The sequence below is a fragment of the Acanthochromis polyacanthus genome, chromosome 20 (assembly GCF_021347895.1).
Source record: "Acanthochromis polyacanthus isolate Apoly-LR-REF ecotype Palm Island chromosome 20, KAUST_Apoly_ChrSc, whole genome shotgun sequence".
Taxonomy (NCBI): Eukaryota; Metazoa; Chordata; class Actinopteri; family Pomacentridae; genus Acanthochromis; species Acanthochromis polyacanthus.
Genome location: NC_067132.1, coordinates 19,627,634 through 19,648,302, shown reverse-complemented (window position 1 = coordinate 19,648,302; position 20,669 = coordinate 19,627,634). Strand labels below are relative to the sequence as shown.

Genomic DNA, 20,669 nt, shown 5'->3' with positions numbered 1-20,669 from the left:
GGCTGTTATATTTTCAGAATCACTTTCTGAATTCCATCCAGTGCCAGCAGACAACTTCTTGTGAAGGTTTCCACCGGGCTGTGCAGCTTGTTTCTGCTTTTTTAATGGAACAGCACTATTGCTTTGGCTCACTTTATCACTGTCACTATCCCATTCAGACCTGCTATTAAAGCTCTCAGCTGGCACTGAATTACACTGTTTTGCCTCAGGGTCCCTTGAGCTTCCTTTCTCTTTTACTTTCTCCATAGACTCACTTCTCCTTGAGACACTGATATCAACACTACGCTCACTGCCTGTCCTGTTCTCTGCGCTGGAGTGAGCATCTTGACTACTGGTGAGCGAAATGTACTTATCTAAATTTTTATCCTCTTCAGAGAACTGTAGTACTTTTTCCATTCCTTGTCTAATGAATTATTCTTGTTGCTACTTGTTTTCTGGGAGTTTTCAGAGTCAGACCTGCTGTAGGAGGATGACCTGCTCTTGTAACGATGGGCAGATCTGGACCTGGATCTGCTGTAACTTCTACTCCTTGACCGGCTATACGAACGACTGTAGGACCTGCTTCTGGACGACCTGCTACGTGAGCGTCCTGCAGCTTTGTGTGCCTTGTTGCTTTCAGAATCAGCTGGCAGAGCCTTTGGTGTAACAGAAGTCTGAGCTTTTTCTGCAACACCATCAGCTGCTTGTCCTGTAGAAGAAATAATACTAGGTGCTACTTTAGCTTTAATTTCCTGAATATGGATGTAGGAAGGCTTCCAGGGTTTTGACCTGGTTTCCAGCGTGACGGAGGAGGACTGTCGCTCAGAGGGATGACAGGGACACTTTCAGGAGCTGGGACTGTTGGCAGTCTGGGGACAGGCGTCACTTTGCTCTCTGGAAGCTTGTCAGGCACACTGCTCATGACATCTGGTTTGGGCTTGCCTGTTTTTCTTCTCTTTGGAGATCTAGATACACTCCTTTTTCTGGATGGTGACAAAGATCTTGATCTGTACCGGGACCTTGACCTGGATCTTGACCGGGATTTCGAATAAGAGTGAGATCTGGATCTCGTATAAGATCGACTTCTAGACCTGGAAAGGCTTCTGGATCTTGAGTAAGACCTGGACCTCCCTCGAGATCTGGACTGACTGGATGTGTAGGACCGAGAGAAAGACCGTGAGTCTCTGAGAGACAGTGACCGCCGTCTCCTTCTGGTTGACGAATGATGCAGACTGGAAGAAGAATGAGTTGGAGAATGAGACCTTCTAGATTTTCTTCCTGAAGACACTGACCTTTCACCATCGGAAAAGTAAGATTCTTGAAGTTTGCTCTTCGAGCTCTTCTTCTTGGCCTTCTTTTTGTGTTTGGATTTCTTCTTATGTTTGGCTTTCTTCTTGTCTTTTTTCTGCTGGCGATGCTGGCTGGATCTCTCAGAGCTGCGGTCTGAGGAGCGTTCAGCAGACCGGGACCATGCAGAGTCACTTCTGTTGTCCCATCTGCTTGAGGAATGGTCATTCAATCTGTTAAGTCAAAAGACGCATGAAGGAAAATAGAGGAAAATCTGGTATTTCAAGTTGGGATGTGAAATATTAAGTCATACTTGTCTCCTTTGCTCCACTTCTCCATGCTCGGGGGTTGATAAATGTGAGTTCTCTTCATTTCTTCCTTCCAGTGTGGCGGAGTTTCACTGCTTCCACGCTCCTCCACAGATGCAGAGCGTGATTTAGACCTTGTGGGAGTGTGATATCTCTGCACGAGTAAAAACAAAAGGACATGCTTGTCATCAGTTGCACATGTGTTTCATTTGCCTAAAGTTAGATTTTTCTTTCAATGTTTCAATTAAAAATAACACAAAGATTAGAGGGAAGACTGAAAAAACTTGCATAAGCTTGGGCTACAGAATTGTTTCTGCAGCCTTTCTTGTTAATCCTTTTGTGATAACACCTGATTTTTCTTGGTACCCAATTTGGGAATCATAGCTTTAAAGTGTTCACTTCTGTAAAAGCTTGTAAGAACTGACTGTGATTGTTATCAGTAGCATATACATTACATTATTTATTTCTGATCTTAGCTGTGATGGGCTTACGATTGTTCCTCTGCCTCTTATCTTCCGTCCAGACTTCGACACTGCTGGTTTCTGGTCAGCTGAAAGAGGAACTTCTTCTTTCTCGACTCTGAAAAGATTGAAATTGAAAAGATGAGATTTCAAGTGTAAATGTATTCTGTTCAGTGTGTATGCAAACTATATTCAAAAAGCCGCCATATGAATGAAGCCCAGCTTTAAACTGACATTTCTGTTTTATCTTCCTGAGCCGGCATATCCCGCCTCAGCAGGAAGCGATTCTCTGGCACTGGTGGGATTTCCTCTGGCCGAACAACAGGCTTCTCTCTCTTGCCACCGTGCTCCTTCTCATCTTCTATTTCATTCTCTCCCTCCAGCATCTCCACAGGACTTAGAGCACAGTAACAACACGACACAATGCAAAACATTATTTTGTTATGCAAAATATCGCCTCTTTGCACTTAAAGCTGAAAGTGACTCATGCCAGTACTTCTATTTATACAGATTAAACAGGATGAATACTGTGACTATGTATATTAAGATACAAGTAAGCATGTAAAAATGTGCCCATGAACAAGGATGAAAATTACCACTGCGTCAAAGGCAAAACATCCATGTTCTTCTCCTTCTTTGATTTCCTTCTTTTCTTTTTAGATCGTTTACTCTTTGCGTGTCTCTTGTGCTTGTGCTTTTCATCTGATTCACTTTCAGACTCCATTGAAGTGGACAACTGAGAGGACGAGTCACGGGAGTTGAGGGACGAGTCAGCAGAATGGGAGGCTCTTTTCCGTTTGCCTTCAAGCACTGGAAAAAGAAACAACAGAATGTATGCTATTGCATTCAATTATGCTCAAATTTAAGAACACGACACTGGTATACTCAGGAAAACTGAAGAATGAGGGAAAGTCCAAATGCCAAAAGTGATTTTCAGGGTGGTATGACTCTACTACAACAGAGGCTTTGTTTGATTCTTCCCGGTATGTTGGAGGCGATGAAAGCAGGCCTGGCACAGTCAGGTGGGCTGAAGCCAACTGAACTCCACAGAGATCACCTCGCTGATCCTCATTAAACAGAAGATCAGGTTACACGCCCCGCTAACTCCAGTGGGGGGAAATCTTTGGCATCCAAATGCCAACCTCTTCCAGAATGAGCACAAAATGTGGCCATCACAGGTTACAATCACAGGTAGCACATTATTTCCCACCAGAAATAAAAAGAAAGGAGAAGAAAGGTGCAACCTTTTGTATAGATCACTGAAACACAACGGACGACATCTCTTCAGGTTCTCTAATGTGAGAACTATGACTTCTATACATTAGCAATTATTCTCTTTCTCTACTGACTGGGTGGTTATACACACGTGGACAAAATTGTTGGTACCCCTCAGTTAAAGAAGGAAAAACCCACAATTCTCACTGAAATCACTTGAAACTCACAAAAGTAACAATAAATAAAAATTTATTGAAAATTAAATAATCAAAATCAGCCATCACTTTTGAATTGTTGATTAACATAATTATTTAAAAAAACAAACTAATGAAATAGGGCTGGACAAAAATGATGGTACCCATAACTTAATATTTTGTTGCACAACCTTTTGAGGCAATCACTGCAATTAAACGACTTCTGTATTTGTCAATGAGCGTTCTGCAGCTGTCAACAGGTATTTTGGCCCACTCCTCATGAGCAAACAGCTCCAGTTGTCTCAGGTTTGATGGGTGTCTTCTCCAAATGGCATGTTTCAGCTCCTTCCACATATGTTCAATGGGATTCAGATCTGGGCTCATAGAAGGCCACTTTAGAATAGTCCAACGCTTTTCTCTCAGCCATTCTTGGGTGTTTTTGGCTGTGTGTTTTGGATCGTTGTCCTGTTGGAAGACCCATGACCTGCGACTGAGACCAAGCTTTCTGACACTCGGCAGCACATTTCTCTCCAGAATGCCTTGATAGTCTTCAGATTTCATCGTACCTTGCACACTTTCAAGACACCCTGTGCCAGATGCAGCAAAGCAGCCCCAAAACATTACTGAGCCTCCTCCATGTTTCACCGTAGGGACAGCGTTCTTTTCTTCGTATGCTTGGTTTTTGAGTCTATGAACATAGAGTTGATGTGCCTTACCAAAAAGCTCCAGTTTGGTCTCATCTGTCCAAAGGACATTCTCCCAGAAGCTTTGTGGCTTGTCAACATGCATTTTTGCAAATTCCAGTCTGGCTTTTTTATGAGTTTTTTTCAGCAGTGGTGTCCTCCTTGGTCGTCTCCCATGAAGTCCACTTTGGCTCAAACAACGACGAATGGTGCGATCTGACACTGATGTACCTTGGCCTTGGAGTTCACCTTTAATTTCTTTGGAGGTTGCTCTGGGCTCTTTGGATACAATTCCAACGATCCGTCTCTTCAATTTGTCATCAATTTTCCTCTTGCGGCCACGTCCAGGGAGGTTGGCTACTGTCCCGTGGGTCTTGAACTTCTGAATAATATGAGCCACTGTTGTCACAGGAACTTCAAGCTGTTTAGAGATGGTCTTATAGCCTTTACCTTTAAGATGTTTGTCTATCATTTTTTTTCGGATGTCCTGGGACAATTCTCTCCTTCGCTTTCTGTTGTCCATGTTCAGTGTGGTACACACCTTTTCACCAAACAGCAGGGTGACTACTTGTCTCCCTTTAAATAGGCAGACTGACTGATTATGAGTTTGGAAACACCTGTGATGTCAATTAAATGACACACCTGAGTTAATCATGTCACTCTGGTCAAATAGTTTTCAATCTTTTATAGAGGTACCATCATTTTTGTCCAGGCCTGTTTCATTAGTTTGTTTTTTTAAATAATTATGTTAATCAACAATTCAAAAGTAATGGCTGTTTTTGATTATTTAATTTTCAATAAATTTTTATTTATTGTTACTTTTGTGAGTTTCAAGTGATTTCAGTGAGAATTGTGGGTTTTTCCTTCTTTAACTGAGGGGTACCAACAATTTTGTCCACGTGTGTACATCAAGTCATCAGCAAACTGGTAAGAATCTGATACAGAGGGTCAGAATTCAAAGGACATGTCTGTTTATATTCCAGATTTTCTTGTGAAAACTTTTCAGAGAAGATTAAAACAAATAATGTACTGATCCTACTAACAAGCAATGCCAAAGTCTGATAACGCTTAATCCTTTGTTTAATACATCTACAATAATGTCCAAAACCTATTAAATACACATAAACATCACATATTGTCTATATGTTTTTGCTAAACATAGTCCCCAACAAATGTACCATTTACTTCTGTGCTAATAACCTGTTACAAACTACAGTGTGAGGCCGTTTTAAAATAGTCATCATTAAAAAAAAAATAACAAAAAACTGTAACCCTCAAATTTAATAAAACGTAGATTCATTGCTGAACTTACCATCATTAGCAGACTTGGTGATCAGCTGTCCACAGTCCATCACTCTCACATCAGCATAGGGTCTGCTGGCTGAATCAGTCTTCAGCCCCTCAATCTTCTTTATCACTTCAAAGCCGGAGATGACTAGACCAAAGACGACGTGGACTCTGCACAGAAACAGCAGAGATTTACTCCTGTGCAGCTGTACTTAGCTGAACTATGAATTTATCTTACCATCTTAAAAGGCCCTGAAAACACATTTTTAACAATCAAATTCCGAGTATGACAGAAGGCATCCCACATGAGCACACGATTTTCAACAAAAGTTAAAACATTTTTGGTTGGCAGTTCTTCAAGTTTCACTCGCTCCAATTTATTTTCTACTAAATATCTCATTTCTAATCTAATACTTTTACACCTTTTTTTCCCCAAATACTGCTCGGTCAAACCTACCCATCGAGGTGCGGTGCCATCTTAGTTGTGCTGTTTATGGATAATTCAGCAGTAAGCCAGAAGAGGAGTCAACCAATGGCAGTGGTGGAGTCATGAAAAAAGGAAAAAATGGGGAAAGGAGTGAGAATAAACAAATACCTTTGACTAAGTGTGCGTGCTACTGCACCACAGGGATAATCTCAAAAAGGTACACAATTTATAAGACCACCCTTTGTTTAATAATATTGGATTTTAAATCAATTTTCAAAACACTTTTGAAATAAAAACACTCAACAACAGAGTGTGAGCAATTATATAATATTTCTGTGTAATAAAATCAGGTGATACGAAGAAAGGCCTCCTCCATGTTTCAATATTGTATTATTCATGGAGGATAATCAGATTAATGGTGACAACCTGTTTTAGTGATGAAGGAAGTCTACTAAATAACAAGAGTCACCTCAGGCCATTTGTGAAAAGTGAAAGCATATCCAAAATACACACTGTACTGAGCAGAATGTTTGCAAAAGCAATCTACTAAATGATATATACAGTCAGGAGAGAGAGAAACACAGCCTTTGAGACACATTACCTTGGAAGAGCAGGATGCTAGAGTTTCTGTAAATTTTACACAAAAACGGCAAGAGAAAAAATGTAACACATTTGTAGGTAAAAAAGAATGAATCCAATGTTTCTCTGCATTTTGAAATCTAACACACAGAGAGGGGATTGGTGATGGTCAATGACAGATACTAGTGTACAGCTTCACAACAGAAGAAGGGACAGAAAGCAAAAACTAAAACAAAACTGTATTAGAAATGACAGTTAAATAGTATGGTTATGCAAGTTACAAAAAGAATTGTTTTACTGAAAGTTACTCACATGAAGAACTGTGAACCGTTAGTATCCTTCCCACGATTGGCCATCGACAATAGGAAGGCTCTGTCGTGTTTGAGAGTGAAGTTCTCATCTGTGAGGAGCAGAGAAACATGGAGCAAAGTCTAAGAGTGCATCCTCTAATTAGTGCAAATGGAAATACTCGGGGGAAGAAATCTGCAGAATTATCCATGAAACTTTTCACTGTCTCACCAACCTAACCTTCCATAAAGTCAGTCGTTTTTAAAGGTTTCGTCAAATTTCCTAAGCTACAAACTACAACTCATATTTTTTTAGACCATTTTCCAAAGAAAACCATCTTTACTCCTGTTCATTTCATTGTTCCATGGGGATCCACTTGCTGAGACATGACCGCAAAAAGCTGTATGTTGAAAGGAACATTTAATCTCGCCTTTCCAGTCAAAGTTACATCACAGTTTGAAGAAGGAAACTGAGCAGAAATCATCCAGAGAATCCATTTCAGGGCTTCAGAGTCTGACATTGTGGGGAGTTAAAATAAAGCACACTACATCTGGTTCATAAAAAGAGCAGGAACCAAATAGGTGTGTCCTTGACTGCATGGCAATCAAGAATCAATTACGTAAGACTTCTTTAGATAGCAGGGAAGAAAGCAGACAACAAGGAAACATGTCAGTCATATGTAAGTATGACAAAACATGTTTTGTTCTGAGGTTCACCACCAAGGAGAGATGTGTAACATTTGTGTTTAAAACTTTTGAAAGCTGGTGGACCACTGATTAGTAAAATGGTCCCTGCTAACACAAGTAAAACCATTACATTGACAAGATTTAAAGGTGGTAAAATCTTTAATAGGATTACTCATATGAAGCAAGTTGCAAGACTCAGCAGTATGAATTTCAAAGAATGCTGATATGAATATAAACCAATAGGACATTATTCTAGAAATGCTTTGGAAAAAGGGTTCAGTGATATCGAGCATAAGAATATTAATAAAGTTTGTAAAACTGCAAAGATGATCTCCAAAGTGAAAAAAATGAGCATATCTTAGTAGTCAATAGACTATACACAATACAAAAGTGAACAGTGCTTAAAGAGTTCAGTAAAACAAAGCAATCGCTTCATCATGCTATGCTTTCTAATGCACACATCGCTGTTTCGCTATATCTAGGTATTCTACATCCATGTTGCAGGTCTAAATAGGTTATTTCCACTGTGATACATGATGCAGTCTCACTGATGAATAAAATCATCAGTCTCTTACTGACTACACATCATGGTAGTGACATGTAGTCATGTTAATGATACTGTAGCTTTAAGTACCGCATACCAAACACAACAAGTCATTTGAGCTGCCAAAGGGGACTAACAGGGCAGCTGTATGAATGGAAACCCCTTCAGTACAAATGAGCCCCTGCGCCGTTGCAAGCGTCTGCACTGCTTAAACTGACTGAGGAAGGTGGTGGGGACGATGTGGACATGGTGTTACTGAGCTGTGTACATCTCTTACCTTCTCATTTTGCAAAAGACCACTCTATAAATAAAAGAATATGTTGAAAATTTTAGGCAGGAAGATTGTAGCTTTCAGTAAAGAGAATGCCTACCCTCCATGCTGATTTGAAAAAACCCACTACTGTTACTAAACAGAAAACAGCATTATACAATGGAAGGTCGACTGAGTCAGACATAGGAAAAAAAAATCACAAGAAACCCACGATTACAACAATAGGCACATGCAGCATAATGTTCATGCAGAGAATTTCAGTACTTGGATAGACAATTTATGTATCAGCATAGACTGCTTATTAGATAACTTGATAATTCCATTACCTTCAAAGTAGCCGCCATATATGGACTCTCCTCCTCTTCCATTTCCTGCAGAGATTCACAGAGTGCAACAAACTGAAGTCCAGCTTCCATACATTAAATATTTGTTTGTGCTCACTGCATCACATGACAGAAAAGGTCCTGTCTTATCAGCATTTCTGACAAAATGAAATGGCTCATGTGTGTTTATGGGTTCCAATTTGGAGAAAACAGTGCAGTCTCTCAGATTGCTGCCATAAACACCCACAACTGAACCATAGTGCATGTTAATAGCTTTTTTTTAATGTTTCTGGCCTTCTCAATCCTGGCTTTAATTGATGTCATTAATTGTAAGCTGTGAAACCCTGCAAAGCGCCATCATTACGGGAAAAACATTTCTTACTTTGACAGCACTGAATTCTTCATGAAAACAAGGCAAATCACAACCTATTTCGCAACAGCTGTGGGTTGTTCCGCTCCCTTTCATTGGATTTTATGGGAAAATTAAAGCAGCAGTAAATACAGGCTGACAACATTTAATTCAGTCAATGTCACTCAACATACTATTTCAAAGGAAATCAGTTTGCATAATTTTACCTTCGGTGAAGTCGCCTCCCTGAATCATAAAGTTTTTTACAACTCTATGAAATGTGGAGCCTTTGTAGCACAGCTTTTTCCCTGTGATTTTCCCAATTCCCCTTTCACCTGCAATTACATGTATGTTAATATCAAACACAAAACATTCAACAAACGTACCGCTGTACAGAGTGCTTCTGTGTGTACCGGCTGCCAAACACAGGTCTTAAATGTTACCACATGGGGTTTATTCTAAGCAGAGGAATGAAAATCACAGTTTGGGTGGGGGGTTACAGTAAACCATACGCCGCTGGTCAGGCATCCTGTTGTTAATGCTCACTTCCAGGGCTGCAGAATTCATTAATAATTTTCCGTTGGACTGATTCCGACTGGGGACATAATCAGCTGAAATCTACTACTTCCTGGACTCCCCTTTGCCCTGGGGTTAAAGGAGAAGTGAAGGAAGAGATTTAATTAGACTTGTTGATGCGTTTTAGATTGCTTTCAGCAGAAAGAAGGCTGGCTGTTTGAATCAGCAGCTTCAGTTGCTAATCTTTAAGTATTTTTGCTTCATTGACTTCAGCATTGTTCCAAGGGTTTGCTTCCTTATAGTGTGAGCTGATTTTGTTCTAAAAGGACACATCTCAAACTTTGAGAAACTCATGGCAAATTGCACCAACTGAATGGCAATAATTACTGTGCTACCGTTGTGTTGGTTCTGCATGTGCAGAGCATATATGTTCTGAAAAAGACCAGCCAGCCATCTCCCAAGTCTGCCCATTCCTGCATCACACTACCGTTGGCCAGGCGGGGTGAAAAATGAGAGCGAGGATCGATCTGCTGCCTGTTTGCAGATTTATGGGTATCTCTAGCCAGACCACTGCTACTACAGTACACTGTGCTTTTTCATGGGATGAAATATCCAGAGAGAACGACCAGGACCCCTACTACCCATCTAGTGGCTCCATCTGTCACTGAACCATTTACACCACAGCCACACCTCCATTCCTCAAGATATTAAATGTCCAAAGAGGTGGGTGGAGTGCAGCAGTGTTTCTCCTATTTTCACTTCAATATCGCCTCACTGTTATTATTATATGGTTGGAATAGAGGTAGCTTGACCACCATCTTGTAATGGAAACATCAAATATATAGCACGCCACTGCTCAGCTATCAACACTTTTAAACTAAATGATTTCATCATATAATGCTGTACATTTTGCAAATGCATGATATGCGAGTGGAACATATCCTTGAGTGAAGATTACTCACCAGTGCACAAACAGAGAAAGTTTTTGCTTGTCTTGGGACAAACATCTGAGAAAAGTTGAAAGACTATGCGTCCAACTAAAAAAAAAAAAAAAAAAAAAAAGCACAAAAGAGACAAAGGTTAAGAAGAAACACTCCTCATTGCTCCAACAGAACATTAGAAATGTTTAAGAAAGTTTCAAAAATAATACACTATTAACTCTGTGTTACATAAAAAACTATTAATGGGGAATCATCTTTAATAGGCCAGGGATACAATTAAAAACTGCAATTAAGCAGCTTAAGTGTTACTGCGCTGCACATTTTTAATTGGCTTCCTGTGCATAATTACAAGAACCGTGTGGTGAAGCTCAGACGCTATAGCAACTTTTACATAGCCGGCAGCAATTCTGATGCTATTCTTACGAGTGTGAAGGGGAGCTGCTTTGTCTCTCCCAGCCTTAGCAGAACTACGTACACTTTTCAGGTAAATGTCACTGAACTGGTCACATCATTTGCAAACTTCAATAAAATGCTCCACCACAGATATGTCTGAAGCCAAAGCCATCTTACTTTTGAGTGTTCTACTTTCAATTTGTACAACCAAGACAATATCAATCAAATGCTAAAAAAGCAACCACAGACATAAAATTTAACATGTTTTTGATGCTGTCAGTTCATGAAAGTGAGGTGAGGGTGTTTACATGACTAAATAATCCTCCTACCTGTAAATTGATAAGAAATTCCCTTACCTGGCTCCCGGTTGAGCTCCACATCAAAGTAACACTGAGGGCGGTCTTTCACCCCCATTGCGATCAAAGTCTGGTGACCTAAAATATAGAAAGTGTACAGAAAATGCTAAGCAGTTAATACATCCGGTTAATAAGTAGAAAGACACAGCATATTCAGACGAGCGTGTAGAAGCACAATGTAGAGACGAGAGGGAGGAAGAAACAGAAAGGGGAGGAGAGAATGACGGGAGGAGAGAGAGAGAAACCTATGGGGAAATGGACCGGCTATGCAAACCAAACACAGCACAACACAACCTCCTTGATGTACATTTTTAACTCAGTTTTCACAGTCAGATGGACATCAGCGTGTCAGAGCTTAAAATCACAAAAATGTCACAGCAGCTACTGAGCCAGATCGATGACATGGAATTGGGAAAGGACAGAAATGTATCTTTGAAACATGTCCGCGGCCATTTGGATTGAACATGTCTGATTTTCAATATGTGGACAACTTGCCTATGCAACAATGAAAGCAAAGACAATCAACAGCAAAATACCTGAATGTTGTATATCATCAAACCTGAATAAATGGTCAGGTTATGCACAAAAAATGTCATTAAACTATTCGCAATTCTAACTGACATACATGGAAATGATTGGCCCGTCTGCTGTTTGTGTGGGTGAGTTTCATACTTGACTAAATAAAATACTAACTTGTCAAACATAGCTTCATTAGTAATGAAAATGTTACTAGGAAGCAGAGTCTGTCAGCAATTTTCCAACAAAATCTGGATTAATTGCTGCTTTCTTCCATTAGTTTGCATGACAAGGGCTGATTATTGTTAAACAAAACTGTGCAGGGCTATAACAATTACCAGCTGTCACAGTGCATACATGTGTTTGGGAAAGGGCAGTGTTCTGCATAGATAGAGGAATAAAACAATCACTGCACTCAACTTCACTTCAAGCCACTTAAAGCTGCTCATCACAAGATAAAGCACGCAGCTTTCACTTAATGAAAACATTGATCGAACATTAATATGTAACAGAAAAGAATGTGCTCTGAGATAGTGTCAGAAGGCTGTAAGGAAGATAGCGTATATCTGCAACCTAATTTAGCAACACCTGCCTATGTGCATCTGCTATCATGCTGCCCTTTCACATACGATGACAGATCTACTTCTGTAGGTTTCTGTTCACGCAAGAGAGTCTTTAAAGTAACCAGCACAAGCAACACTTTGAGGTCATTGAAGGGAATGTACAGCAAGGAACAACACTTACAAACTTTGATCTGCAAAGTAAATTATAAGCTCGATCTACAAACTAACTCAAGTGAAATTTGAATTCTGTGTATTAAGCGGGGCCACACACTTTATGACACCTGCTATTTTCCAAATATTTGGCAACTCAACAGGGATGGAGTGTTGTAAGTAAATGACTGACCAGAAACAGAGTCACTGGTGTATCATATCTCATTGCTTCTGTAATAAAAGTCAATGCCCCCACAAATCTGACCAATATAAGCTGAAAGTGGATATGATGAGTGTCTACAGTATCTTATGGGGCCCAACACATCGGCTAAAGTTACCAAACCAGAAACAGAGCTGCATCGTATTCATAGCAGAACTCGTATCATGTTACTAAGTTTGATTTACCAGGAACAGCGCTATCAGATTGTAAATCTTCTCTGCTAAATATAGGCAACAACAACCCACTTCAGGCGACCTCCCACCCCTACAGAGCATTGTTGAGACTTCTGAAGAATTTAATTAGGTAAACAAGCGGTATTATGAGGCAAATGTATTACTGTACATGTCATGCAGACTACACTGACTCATCAGAGGAGACTCCAATGCAACTAGTGTGGAAAAGACACAATTTGTGCCTTTAGTTGACTGAAGCACACACAGAGACCTCAAAAATGTTTAAAGAAGCTAAAGTTTAGTTTGCTTTTTCCACCTGTTAGTTCTCCTTCTGCAATTATTATACACCTGCAGCATCGGAAAGAGACAGGATCCATATGAGGGGGGAAGTGGGCACATTTACCGATAACACAACACAACACAGCGGTAATTTCATCAATGATTTATAATTTTGAGTTATTCCTGACATGGTGACAAGATCGACTGGGGGAAGGTAAATGCCACTGTGTACTTTTCGTCACCTCAGACAGCTGTCTCACACACACAGTCACAGTCTTAAAGCTACAGTTGATTCAATCCTCCGTGTTGAGCTCCATTGCAGCAGGATTATACTTTCCAGTTAAAGTCTATAAAGATCGAAATATTTTACTGTAACCTCAATTTTGCCATTTCACAGCATGATATTTGTAGCAGAGACATTATGGATACATTATAGAATATTACCTCTCTAATTATTAAAACTACCAAAACATGGCAACAAATAGCAAAACATATTGTGCCATCAGCTAGTTGTTATTTTTTTAATAATTTATCATCACATGTGAACAGAATTTTTAATATCGAAATCAAAAATAAAGCTTTGGGATAACTTTTTCTGCAGCATTTCTTCATCTGTGGTCACAATAGTAACCGAAATATTAACTGTAGCTTTATTAAAATATGCGCATCAGACAATTAAGAAACTTCACTGTTGATTTCTCAGCTCTCATGTTGATCCAATTTTCAATCACCCCTCACACTGCAACAGCCTAACAGAATTCCTTAAATGCAGTCATTTTTTGTATTTATGTGCCACTCAAAGATTTACAGTGGCCTCATCTTGCTATCCCTTTGAAAAATTCCCTGCAACGAAAATATAAAATCATTAGACCACAGGTGTTGTGAATGCAAACTGCTCCTCTCCAGAGTTGACATTTATCAGCCCAAAAATGTCCTCATTCTTGACTTGTATAATGTTAGCTAGCGCGACACACATTTTACTCGTACCTTGTTTTTTTGTCTGAAACCGAGCTAACATTGCATGTAGGTTCAAGCTATGCTAAGAGCAACAATACGACAGCAAATCTCCACTACTAGCTACAAAGCTAACAACAACAACAGCTACGTTAACGCAGACGTTAGCGCCTCCGAAAATGATTGAGCTAACAGCTAGCTAAAGTTAGCTGAACAGCTTCTATACCTCCCTGTAGTCATGACTAATTAACATGTAAGGTCACATTGAAAAGACAGTTACAGGTTGTCAAAAATTCCAAATAATATATCTTACCTCTGTACAGTAGCTAGCTAGTTAATGAGCTAGTTACTGACGGTCGGCAATTAGCATGGGCTAACTTCCCCTTTCAGTGTTTCAGGTTTGCTGCGCTGCGCTGGTCTCCACTACTTTTGTCCCTCCCGACTTACCGTAGAAGATTTGTTGTGGTTTTGTTGTGTCCGGAAGCAGGTTTGAAGTTAGCTCGCTGGATAATTCTGGTTGCACTACTTATGTATATATGTTATAATTGACTATTTAGATTCTCTATATCAAATTTTATTTGCACTTGTAACGTATATCTAAAGCTAGGACTGGCTTCCTGCTGCTGATACGTTGCTTTGAAATGATGCTATAGTCAGCTAACCTGCAATAGCTTAGTAACAAGTGCAGCATGAAACCCCTGATAACGAGGTAAGGCGTGACAAAATGTTACCACAAGTGTTTAATTTACCTCAGACTGAGAGGTCGTAGACTTCCAAGTGGTGTTTAACTAACGAAAATAGACGGACTGTACGGTTTTCAAACCTACGCAGTAATATTTTCAGTTGCCAGATTGTTGGACAACTGCTGACACTAATCCAGTCTAAAACAACATTGCAATAATGTTCAGTTTTTTACGTTAGGGAGCTGGTAGTTCAACTTTATTATCATTTTGGAGACTGTGCTGCTACGCTTTGCACGTTTTTTGAAAAGTGTCTGTATAGTTTAAGTTCACCACTCAGTAAGTCTGCCATTAAGGTTACCCATAAATCATCTATTGCAATACTGCCTGGTTTGCCATGATTTAGTCAACTTTATTGAGACCTTGTAGATTCTCAATCATTGAGGTCACAGTCATCTGAAATGCTTCAGCAGAAGGCGACTCAACCTCTTTGTGGTTTTTCCAAGAAGCTCTCTCAATTTAATCTAATCCTTTGATGTGTAGACTGCATCAGGAGAGACCCATTTTCCATTGATTTGGGTCACTTTTGACCCATGTTGTGCATCAGAGGCTTAAATGGTTGTGAGTCCAAGGCATTTATTCTCATCCCCAAATCACATCATTTAATCAGAAGGATAAGAAACACTCTTTTGAGGACAGAAATGTATGCAGCCTGGACAGAGAACACAGGTCATTTGAGAGAGGAGTTACAGAAATGATCCATTTTAAACTAGATCAGCCGTGTCTGAATAGAGACTTATTAGTAACTCATACCACAGTTCTGAGATCCCTCCACAAACAGTGACACCACTATTAACACCTTAAGTCATCCCTCTATGGGAAGTTTCACAAACATTCACACCTCAAGGCCGTGACCCATATGGTTTAGAGGTGAGAATAAATACCTGGGACTCCACAATGTTCAACCTAGAACTGTGAATTCTCTCAGATATGAGATGAACATCTTCAAGAATTTACAAGATGTCCAGTTGTCTTCTGCTTAAGCCCTTAGTCTATTCAGACCTTTTGTTAGTATATTCCATCCACTATGTTTGGATTTAGTGATGTAGCATTTAATTTTTTTATTCCTTTCTAATTTAGTAAGTAGTCACTGGCATAATAGCAATATATTAAATTAGAAACGCTTAACAATAAAATTCAATACAGTTAAACTGGCCAACAACTTAGATAAGCATAAGACTGAGTATTATGTCCTCCAGTTTAGGATTTATTGCAAGGCTCTCATGTTAGATTCACTGAGTGTATCTTAATATAATAATACTGGTGATCTGCTCTTGCTATCTGCCCCCTGTAGGCAGTGTGTTCTTCATGGACCCAGCAGATCATGTCTCTGATCCTGTTTGCCTTCGTGGTTCGGGTCAGGGATGGACTCCCCCTGTCAGCCTCCACAGACTTTGAACACAATCGGGAGCTCCAGGAGAGGAAGCAGCAGCTCAGGACCATCAGCAAGGCACTGGCCCGCTTCCCTGACAGGGGGACCGTCAAGGGCCAGCAGCTCAACATATAGTAAGGACTCAGGAAACAAAGCAACAACAACAGCTTTATTCAGGGCACGATATGTACTCTAAAGCAGCTCAGTGCGTATTTGATTTTGTGACGCAGAAGACAGACACAGTGTTGTCCATTTGAGTGCAGGGCATCCATGTCACACTGCGTCAGGCTGTTTGTTTACTAAACACCTTTTCTCCTCTCACCTGTTCAGCTTCGTCTCTTCGGAGGGTGTATCCTACATGACTGTGTGCCACTGCAGCCTCCCTGTTGCTAAGGCCTTCTGCTTCCTGGAAGATCTGCGCTGGGAGTTCACAGCATGCTTCAATAGCACTGTGGTTGCCTTGGCAGCCAGGCCGTATCCATTTTTGGAATTTGGTGAGGGAAGTGGGATAGTCTCATCTCGATTTGACATTACAGGATTGTATGGGGTTGTTTTATATCAAGATGCAATGTGTTAAATGACAAAAAAAATCATTTCAGAAATAGCAAATAAATAAATTTGGTGAATCTAAATGTTGCTGCTGCTTATTCACAGACGGCACCATTCAGAAGCTGAAGCAGCAGTACAACCAGAGCGGTGGTCCAGCCTTAGAGGTGACGTTGGCAGAAGTTCAGGAGGATCTGAGGATCCATCCACCACAAGTAATTAACTTGGATGACGTGGAGCTCAGCAATGGCACCGCAAATGGACACGTGGAGCAAGCTCCTGGATCTGGTAAGATATTGAACACTTATAATATACTTATAGGTGGATTATCTCATGCTCAAGTAATCCAGATTTTTTTTTTTTTAAATGTCTATTGATGTTATATTATTGCTTTTGTAACAGGTCCGAATCAGAGACTTGAACCAGTGACAGCACCGGGAATCCTCTCTCTCGTCCTTAATATCATGTGTGCATCTTTGAATGTGATCCGTGGGGTGCACCTCATAGAGTACACATTCCAGGTATACCATCACAAATATTTCCAATTCTAATTCCTAGTTTACAAATGTCTTAATGTGTCTTAAGAGAAGTGCTATTACTTTCTCCCCCATGTAACAGAGCAGTTTGTTATGTTGAGTTTGGGATTTTATTTTGAAATTATGGTACAGATAGAATAATCTTGCTAAAGTGACTGCTGTGAATTTGAGTTTTGCCACGAAAACAAAGCTGTAATGTTGAGTTTTTGCTGCAGTGTCACTCTTGTTGAGATTATTTATAATCTAAAATAAATGTAGAAGCAGACATTTGCTTAAATGACAGGTAAAAATTTAATTTAATTGTGCTTTTTTCCCCTCTTTTCACAGGATGATTATGAAGGTATTTGGAATGTTGTGGCATTTCTTCTGGCATTTCTCTGCTGTGTTCTCCAGGTAAGTTGTATTTCACATGTTAGCGTAACTTTTTGCAAACAGAAATGTGCTCACATCAAACCCTTTCTGACCCTCCATAGTGCCACCTCTACCTGTTCCACTCATCTCTGAAGAAACTGAAGTCCTTTACTCTGCTGAGTGTGATCATCCTATGCAACCTGTACCTGTTCGGCATGAGGAACGCGTGGCAGCTCATCTTCCACATTTCTGTTGCCTCCCTCTCCACCGTCCTCATCCTCACTCGCAAACTCCAGGACAGAACCAATGACTGTGGGGTCTGAGGGGCAGAGGACAGTTTGGTGTGTTGCACCGCTCCATTTTTCAGTGCAGGTGAGAACAACGATGAAGTAGAAGACGTGATCCACGTTTGTTATGAAGACGGCGTGTGGGTTTTTATGAAAAACCTTCTGAATTTTTGTGTCATCATGGACAGTTATAATTACAAGTTCTTGTTTTCTTGTATACAGTATGTACTTGCACTTTGTGTACATTGTTTTCAAGAGATAAAGAGAATCCAGTGAAATACAGTCAATACTGGATCCTTTATACTTGGTTGACGTCAAAGTGGAAGGAGAACAAAAAATACTGATAAATCTCAGTCAAACCCATCTTTTCCAAAAAGTTTTTAAAGGAGTTGAAGGAGTTTTTTCTGTCAGAGTTGCTGACCAAAGTTTTTCACATAGAAACAATAGTGTTAAACTCTTTAAAGCTGCTTACAGTTTTATAGTTAATATACATTCCTGCTCACATTCAGCTCAGTATTTTTTCTGCAACCACAGGCCATTGATTATCTTTGTATAATCAGTTTACACCGCAGGATGACAGTTTGTTGTTATGAGTTCAAATTGATAGAATTCTACTTTAAAATAGCTACCCTGACTTAATGGATAATTAGATAGTTCATATTGTATTGTTAGGAGTGTGACACTGAAGTGATTTAGTTTAGTTTGAATAACTATAGGTACAATTTAAGGATAGTGGGCAATGCTGCTTTTAATTTTGTTTTCAGTTATTCCCTTTATTGGTTGCAACAAAAAGTTAATTCAGAAGTATAGACGTGAAGCTAAGAGTCGTTTCCTGCCTTACTATGTGACGATGGAAGTAGATGGTTTTTAAAACGGTTTAGTTGGTTTGTTATGTTGTTTTGGAGATTCACCGGCAAGTGCTCAGCTACTCATTCAGATCTAAGGGCTCCATTTTTAATTCTTATTTAACTTCAGTCGATTCTCAGATGAGGATATTCATCTTTTAGTCATGTAAGGCATGATAATGAGACATAAGGCCATTTAAATATTTACTATTTTTAACATGGTTGTCAGTTGAAAGAAAGTTGTGTCACATCATCTCCGAGTGGAACCTTTATTTTGTACAATGAAAGCTAATTTACATTTTTAGGTTCTGTCTTTTTCTACTGATTTCTGCATTTTGGAAAAGTAACTTGAGGGTGAAGCACTGATTTAATGGTTAGATGATAATTTGTTGGAAAAACTGCACTATTAAGCTTAGATTTTTTTTTGTGATGGTTTTGGAAAATGTTCTTGAATGTGTTGAATAACGGGTTTATCTAAAATGATATTTATGTCCTGTTTTTCCTTTAAGTTTTTTAAATTCTGTCTTTCTTTAGGGTTTGTGCTACCACTCCCTGTCTAGAGTTTTCATGAATGGAAACATAGAAACGCAGTGATTCCAACTTCTGTTTGAATATAAACACATCACAGTAGTGCTGCTAAATAAGTAGAATAAGCATAATTCTCTTTGAAGTTCATATTTTTCTTATATATTTAGTCTGTTTTGACTAAAAAGTTGCACTGTCAGTTAAGCAAAAGAAGCAAATGATAGGCTATAGTGTTAGTCAAACAAGTAGCATTGTGGCTAAAGTGGGATCACATAAAATCCGTCCTCTTTTCCCCTCAATGTCCGATCCACTTATTTAATCTAAAAGGCAGTTTTGAAGTAAAGGGAGAAGGTTGCATCCCATCTGGTGATCCAAATGTCTAAACAAAAAAGCCACTGTTAGTTTTATAGTGCAGCTGCTGTTAACACGTGTGAGCGCTCTACTTGTAAATTTACTTTCATTTCTAAATAAGGTTGTTTCGTCCAGGACTCTGGCACAGCACAGAGTTGGAGCGGCTCAGTAAACGGCCTTTTTGATTCCATGGGTTTCCTCTGACAGGGTTAAGGTAGATTTCTGATTGGTAATTCTGAAATGTTTGAATACGGTAATTATGTTTTATTTTTATTATTATTTGTTATGCCACATGGTATTTCCTGTGCAGGCAATTGGTGATGCTGTAATATTTTTGTTATAAAAGGAGGTTTTACTGTTTCACCAATTCCATTACAAGAAGTGTGTAATGACATCGCTGACCAAATGAATCGTAACAAAATGTTGTACTTAATGCTTTGAAGGTGTTGAACCAAATCATGTGGAAGATAATTTAGGTCTCGGAATGAAGGCTAACTGTGTTTACTATGAAGGTTTTCGACAAACAGTAGAAATGCAACTGAAACATATGGCAGCCTCCTATTTTTGTCTTTGGTTGATCTCAAAAGTCTTAAAATGGAAACAGTTTGAAAATTGTTCAGGTTCACAAGAAAAATCTGAAATCTATTGTGTCCATTTCCTCGACAGTTTCTCTTTTGGAATACAGCCTCAGTTATTTTCCATCTAATTCGACTCACTTAGGGTTGATTCTGTGGCTGCAGAAGTAACGTACCCATGTCGTTTGTCATAGCTGCCAAAAACACTGGTGATCACAGGGCTTTATTTTATCCTGCTGTGGTGAAACTGACATTTCATTAATAAATAGTGTCTTTTTCCATTTGTTGAACTTTCATTTGTGTATGCATGCAAAATCAGAATTGCCTCCATTTTTTTAGAGAAATTACATGTTATCAACATGAAGAACATTTAGTTTCCTTTATGATTTTGCTAATTTTGCCTTAAAAGAAAGTCTGTAAGGCACATGTGGATAAGAAGCCTTGTAATATTTTAATTTCTGAACCTGCACCAACAGAAATAAATGTTGCAATAAATTACAAAACTTAGAATTAGCCACTAAAGCAACTCCAAATCAATGCATTTTTTCAATATGACACCAGATGGAGCCCTTTCACAATGTCAAAGTTTGTGTGTTTGC

General features: G+C 39.4%; 2 protein-coding genes across 3 annotated transcripts; one reads left to right on the top strand and one right to left on the bottom strand.

Moving 5' to 3' along the window:
- Positions 1 to 568: 568 nt before the first annotated feature.
- Positions 569 to 14,397, bottom strand: nktr (natural killer cell triggering receptor). Of its 2 annotated transcripts, XM_022209715.2 has the most exons (13): positions 14,256 to 14,388; positions 11,088 to 11,165; positions 10,360 to 10,434; positions 9,109 to 9,216; positions 8,536 to 8,580; positions 6,733 to 6,820; positions 5,872 to 5,901; positions 5,440 to 5,585; positions 2,632 to 2,845; positions 2,270 to 2,431; positions 2,066 to 2,153; positions 1,580 to 1,728; positions 569 to 1,499 (listed from the first exon to the last, which is right to left on the bottom strand). In XM_022209715.2, exons 2-13 carry the CDS (start codon positions 11,143 to 11,145, stop codon positions 713 to 715), a joined length of 1,950 nt encoding a protein of 649 aa, XP_022065407.2. In that variant the 5' UTR covers positions 11,146 to 11,165; positions 14,256 to 14,388; the 3' UTR covers positions 569 to 712. The 2 variants fall into 2 exon arrangements, with proteins under 2 accessions (XP_022065407.2, XP_051796686.1); XM_051940726.1 differs by lacking the exons at positions 569 to 1,499; positions 1,580 to 1,728; positions 2,066 to 2,153; positions 2,270 to 2,431; positions 2,632 to 2,845 and adding an exon at positions 6,443 to 6,468 and having other exon boundaries at positions 5,482 to 5,585; positions 14,256 to 14,397.
- A 22-nt stretch (positions 14,398 to 14,419) lies between these two features.
- On the top strand, positions 14,420 to 20,351 carry sec22c (SEC22 homolog C, vesicle trafficking protein). The gene is made up of 7 exons (XM_022209719.2): positions 14,420 to 14,651; positions 15,977 to 16,188; positions 16,385 to 16,548; positions 16,709 to 16,888; positions 17,003 to 17,121; positions 17,464 to 17,529; positions 17,610 to 20,351. The coding sequence occupies exons 2-7, from the start codon at positions 16,007 to 16,009 to the stop codon at positions 17,808 to 17,810; spliced, it is 912 nt and encodes a 303-aa protein (XP_022065411.2). The 5' UTR covers positions 14,420 to 14,651; positions 15,977 to 16,006; the 3' UTR covers positions 17,811 to 20,351.
- Positions 20,352 to 20,669: the final 318 nt, after the last annotated feature.

Bases quoted from the DNA above. Each gene is read 5' to 3' on its own strand.
- nktr (XM_022209715.2), bottom strand. From the start codon at position 11,145: ATGGGGGTGAAAGACCGCCCTCAGTGTTACTTTGATGTGGAGCTCAAC. The intron at 9,217-10,359 runs GTGAGTAATCTT...ATGTAATTGCAG, and splicing joins CTTTCTCTGTTTGTGCACTG to GTGAAAGGGGAATTGGGAAA. The intron at 6,821-8,535 runs GTAATGGAATTA...TGCTCCTCACAG, and splicing joins ATATGGCGGCTACTTTGAAG to ATGAGAACTTCACTCTCAAA.
- sec22c (XM_022209719.2), top strand. From the start codon at position 16,007: ATGTCTCTGATCCTGTTTGCCTTCGTGGTTCGGGTCAGGGATGGACTC. The intron at 16,549-16,708 runs GTGAGGGAAGTG...GCTTATTCACAG, and splicing joins GTATCCATTTTTGGAATTTG to ACGGCACCATTCAGAAGCTG. The intron at 16,889-17,002 runs GTAAGATATTGA...CTTTTGTAACAG, and splicing joins GGAGCAAGCTCCTGGATCTG to GTCCGAATCAGAGACTTGAA.